Source organism: Magnolia sinica, chromosome 15 (genome assembly GCF_029962835.1).
Source record: "Magnolia sinica isolate HGM2019 chromosome 15, MsV1, whole genome shotgun sequence".
Classification (NCBI taxonomy): Eukaryota; Viridiplantae; Streptophyta; class Magnoliopsida; order Magnoliales; family Magnoliaceae; genus Magnolia; species Magnolia sinica.
This window is the reverse complement of record NC_080587.1, coordinates 16,156,161-16,161,970: the sequence shown is the minus strand read 5'-3', so window position 1 is coordinate 16,161,970 and position 5,810 is coordinate 16,156,161. Positions and strand designations below refer to the sequence as shown.

Genomic DNA, 5,810 nt, shown 5'->3' with positions numbered 1-5,810 from the left:
CATTAAAATATAATATCAGCACTAAATCTTCTCTTGCTTGTCTATTATAAATGAGTCCGGATCCTCTGTTGTCTGGTCAACAGGGATTTCCAGTAACCCTAATGGTTTGGCGTCCGAAGCTTTATTTATTAATATTTTCTTTTTAAGTGAGTGGTGACGTGGACCAATGAGGATTAGGGTAACAGGAAATCCCTGTTGACCAGAGGATCCCGACTCATTATAAATAGACCATTAGAAGAAGAGCGTACCTCCCACCTATCCATTTCACGTTCTCTCTGGTAGAGCAAAGCTTAGAGAAAATGGCTGTAGAGATAATCAGCAACACCATCTTGAAACCATCTCCTTCATCACCACCCCATCCCTTCCTCAACTCTCTGATACCTCTCACCATCTTCGACCGGGCTGCCTTCGATCTCCATGTCACGATCCTCTACGCCTTCCGGCCACCTATGCCCACCAATGAGGCCATCATCGACGGCCTCGCCAAAGTCCTAAACTACTTCCCCCAACTTGCCGGACGGCTAACAATCGACAACCAACGTCGCAAAAGCATCCTTCTAAATAATGCCGGGGTCCGTGTAGTCGAGGCCCGTGTTGGGACGACGTTGGTGGAGCGGCTCCCATTCAACCCATCCCATGAGCTAACCAACTTGCACCCGCCCATCGAGGGTGTCGAGGAATTGCTACAGATCCAACTCAATCGTTTCACCTGCGGTGGGCTAGTGATCGGCCAGACGGCCCACCATCGTGTGGCTGATGGCCAATCAATGAGTTCATTCTTCCTTTCATGGGCTAAACTAGTCCGAGACCTCAACGTGGACCCACTTCCTTATCATGACCGGGCAGCCATTTCGATCCCAAGGAATCCACCCATGTGTGAATTCAACCACCGGGAAATCGAATTTAAAGATAACAAGGCTCCGGCTCTTACGACAGCCATTGCCGACGCATCGTCACTGTCGATTATGAACTTGGTCGTGAATTTCTCGCCTGAATTCATAACCCAACTCAAAACACATGTTTCCGACGGTAATCCAGGCATCCGATACAGCACTTTCGAGTGCCTTCTTGCCCATGTATGGAAGAAGATAACATTGGCTCGTGGTCTCGGAGATGATGAGCTCACCCAAGTGAGGGTGGCAGTCAATGGCCGTGCTCGGATTAAACCAGCAGTGCCCATGGAGTATTTTGGAAACTTGGTGCTTTGGGCCTACCCAAGATTGAAAGTTAAGGACTTGTTGAAGGAGAGCCATGCATTCGTTGCGAAAACGATCCATGAAGCTGTGGCCCGCATCGACAATGCATACTTCCAGTCATTCATCGACTTTGGAGAGCTGTTGAAGGGAGGGGAAGGGGAGGGGCTGGTGGCGACAGCGCCGGACTTGGGGAACTCCCTGTGCCCTAACGTGGAGGTTGATAGCTGGCTGAGATTCCAATTCCATGATCTTGATTTTGGGAGTGGTGGGCCATGTGATTTTCTCCCTTCGGAGCTGCCTGTTGAAGGGCTAGTGATCTTTGTGCCTTCATGCAAAGAAAAGGTGGTTTGGATGCATTCACAGCTCTTTTGAATGAGCATGTGGCCCACTTCAAACAGATTTCGCACTCCTTGGACTAAGCTAAACCTGTGGGCGTGCAGGATTATTTATAGATCTTAGTATATGTTTTATTTTAGTGGATAAATATTCCATATGATAGTGTAAAATTAAAAAATGAAAGCCATATAAGTGCTCTCCAAGAGCTGGGAGAGGGAGTGTAAAAGTTGCTATCATACGTGAAAATGTTCTTCAGCCGTCTTCGGGGGTCTTGGACGTGGTTTGGCTCGTTACCCAGTACCAGCCGGAGGCGGATGTCGGCTTTATCCGGTACTTCCTGCGCTGGCAAGCTAGGTGGGGCCACCGTATTGGCGAGAAATTCACTCCGTACATTTTTTCCGGATATTTTAGGACGCGGATTGCGTCCTACCCCCACCTGGACAGTAATCCATCCGGGCAGGGATCTGTGGGGTCCACCATGATGTAATTTGTTTATCCACGCCGTTCAACGCTTTCCTCAGATCATTTTAAGGTATGAACCAAAAAATGACGCAGGTCCAAGTCTTAAGGAGACCACAAAGTGGGGATTGAAATTCCACCATTAAAAACTTCTTGGGAGCTGGAGAAGTTTCGGATCAGGCTGATATTTGTGCTTTCACTTCATCCACGTCTACATGACCTTATGAATAGGTTGTATGGTTAAAAAAAAATCATGTTGGGCCTTAAAAAGCTTTCAACGGTGGGTGTCATTATCAGTGCAGCTTACTTTGGTGTGGTCCACTGGAGCTGTGGAACTACCTCATTTTTAGGATCATATCTTTAAATGATCACATAAAATCCATGAAAGGCGTGGATAAAACACCCACATCACTGTGGGCCCACAGATCCCTGCCCGGAGGGGTTGGACGCAATCCGCGTTCGATATTCTAAGATAGGACGCGGATTGGACACTGACAGGTTAAGTACCTAGTCGTGACGTCGCCAATTCCGTGTGAGAAATTCACTCCGTACATTTTTTCAGATATTTTAAGTACGGATGGGATAATGACAGGCTGAGTAGCGATCGTGACGTCGCGAATTTCTCTTGGCGCGCCATGATGTATGTGTTATACTTATTCCAAGAATGAGGCAGATCAAGGCTGCGCTCGACCCAGCCACAGGTGGGGAGAGTGACGCCCACCGTTGAAACCTTCCGACGGATGTTTGTTTGGGATCCAACGTTTACACGTGTTTACGCAGATATCAAAGAAGGGAAAATACAAATATTAGCTTATCAGAAGTTTCCTCTGCCTCCCGGAGGCAGGAACTCCCTGCCTCCAGCATTTTCATTGGTCAACGTCACCATAACTGCCACATCATTAAACTTTTTAAATATATTTAAAAAAGTACATTTAATAAGAAGTATAACGGAGACGTTAACGGAAGCGGTTTGCGTGCCGAGTAACTCAACAGGGTAAGCATACTGAGTAGAGTCTTTGGAGCCCACCGTCGTCATTCGTGCATTGTATCAACTCCATCCATCTCTTTTATCATCTAATTTTAGGGTTTTACAACAAAAATTAATCATATTCAAAGATCAAGTGGACCACACCACCTGAGACAGTGTGAATTGAATTCTACCGTTGAAAAGTTGTTGGGGGCCCATAGAAGTTTTATATCAAGATGATATTTGTTTTTTCCATTCATCCATGTCTTTGTGATCTTATGAACAGTTTGGATGAAAAATAAACATCATTGGGAGCTTAGAAACATTTCAATGGTGAAAATCAATACTTCCATTGTTTCATTTGGTATGGTCTACTTGAGCTTTTGATATACTTCAGTTTTGGGCTCAACCCCTAAAATGATCTGAAAAAATGGATGGACGGCGTGGATAAACCACATGAATTCACAGTGGGCCCAACAGAGTTTACTCAGTACGATAAGACTCGTACGCAATCCGATTTCACATGTCTAGACGCGGATTTCCTACTAAAGCCTTTTGCAGTAAGATCCTGCGCAAGGATTTCAGATGGGCCCACTACGACGTTTGTGATAAATTCAACCCGTTCATCCATTTTTAGATATCATTTTAGGACATAATACCAAAACTAAGGTGTATACAAAACTCAAATGGGCCACACGAGAGGAAACAGTAAAAATGACCTTATAAAGAGTTTGGATGGCATATAAACATCAAGACACCTAGGAAGGCTTCAACTATAGGAATTTCTTTCTCCACTGTTTCATCTTGTATGGCCCAGTTGAGTTTTTTATCATCCTAATTTTTGGTTACATATCTTAAAATGAGCTCTAAAAATGGATGAATGCATTGAAATTCCTATAAACATCATGGTGGACCCCACCATACATCCCAATGCTGGAACTTCATACAAAAGGCTTTCCCCGGTGAATCCGTGTCCACGGTTTCCATTAGAAACGGACTGGCTACTCCCCTGCCACTCGGTACTATGTGGGCCCACCATGATGTATGTGTTTCATCCATGCCATCCATTTATTTTTCTAGATCATTTTATGGTCTAAGACCAAAAATGGGGTATAACCCAATCTCAAGTGGACCATATTACATGAAATAGTGTTGAATGAACGTTGACCATTAAAAACTTTTGGGGGGCCATAAACGTTTTGGATGAAGCTTTTCCCTTCATCTGGGTCTTTATGACCAAACCAACAGATTGGATGTCAAATAAACAGTATGGTGGGCTTTAGGAGGACTTTAATGATGGATATCCAATCAACATTGTTTTCTTGTGGTGTGGTCCATATGAGATTATATCCCTCTCAATTTTGGGATCAAGCCCTAAAATTATATGTAAAAATAGATTAATGGAATGGATGAAATACATAAATCATGGTGGGGCCCACAGAGTACCGACCATGACCACCACCAGGCTGGTGGTGGGGAGAGTAGTCAATCCACTTTCATTTCCATTTGGGATTCAGTGTCACATTGCGCAGTGAGACTCGCTACTGAAGTGATGTCACCTATTTATATGCATTCCACTATGATATATGTTTTGTATCCACACCGTCCATCCATTTGGAGAGATCATTTTAGGGCATGAGCCAAAGAATGAATCAGATCCAAAACTCGAGTGGACCCCACCACAGAAAATAGTGGAGAGCGTCACGCCCACCATTTATTACGACTGAATCCAATCTAAACCTCGTCACTTTGTCTACTAAACCCCGTCACTTTGTACTGCAACCTCGTCACTTTGTACTGCAACCCCGTTACTTTATCTATTGAACCCTGTCATTTAGTGTTGCAACCTCGTCACTTTGTCTAGTGAACCCCGTCACTTTGTTTACTGAACCCCGTCATTTTATACTGCAACCCCGTTACTTTATCTACTGAATTCCGTCACTTTGTACTGCAACATCGTCACTTTGTCTACTGGACCCCATTACTTTGTGTTATAACCTCGTTACTTTGTCTACTATACCCCCGTCACTTTGTACTGCAACCCCGTCACTTTGTCTATTGTACTCCGTCACTTTGTACTACAACCCTACCACTTTGTCCACTGAACCTCGTCACTTTATACTACAACCCCATCACTTTGTCTACTGAACCTCGTTACTTTGTGCTGTAACCCTGTCACTTTGTCTGCTGAACCCCATCACTTTGTACTGCAGTAGGCAAAGTGACGGGGTTGCAATACAAAGTGACGAGGTTCAGTAGACAAAGTGACAGGGCTGTAGTACAAAGTGACGGAGTACAGTAGACAAAGTGATGATGTTGCAGTACAAAGTGACAGGATTCAGTAGACAAAGTGACAGAGTTGCAGTACAAAGTGACGGGGTTCAGTAGACAAAGTGACGGGGTTGCAATACAAAATGAAGGGGTTCAGTAGACAAAGTGACGGGGTTGCAGTACAAAATGAAGGGGTTCAGTAGACAAAGTGATAAGGTTGCGGCACAAAGTGACGGAGTATAGTAGACGAAGTGACGAGGTTGTAGCACAAAGTTATGGGGTTCAATAGACAAAGTGACGATGTTGCAGTACAAATTGACAGAGTTCAGTAGACAAAGTGGCGGGGTTCAGTAGACAAAGTGACGGGGTTGCAGTACAAAGTGACGAAGTTCACTAGACAAAATGACGAGGTTGCAACACTAATTTTTACATATAATTTTAGGGGTTGACCCCAAAAATGAGAGGGATATAAATCTCATATAGACCACACCACAGGAAAACAATGGTGATTTGATATCCATCATTAAAGTCCTCCTAAGGCCCACCGTACTATTTATTTGACATCCAATCTATTGGTTTGA

The 5,810-nt window shown here is 44.3% G+C and overlaps 1 protein-coding gene across 1 annotated transcript; it reads left to right on the top strand.

The window, feature by feature from the left end:
• The first annotated feature begins 254 nt into the window (after positions 1–254).
• On the top strand, positions 255–1,669 carry LOC131227817 (tryptamine hydroxycinnamoyltransferase 1-like). Its single transcript, XM_058223640.1, has one exon. The coding sequence runs from the start codon at positions 300–302 to the stop codon at positions 1,566–1,568; it is 1,269 nt and encodes a 422-aa protein (XP_058079623.1). The 5' UTR covers positions 255–299; the 3' UTR covers positions 1,569–1,669.
• The last annotated feature ends 4,141 nt before the right edge of the window (positions 1,670–5,810 follow it).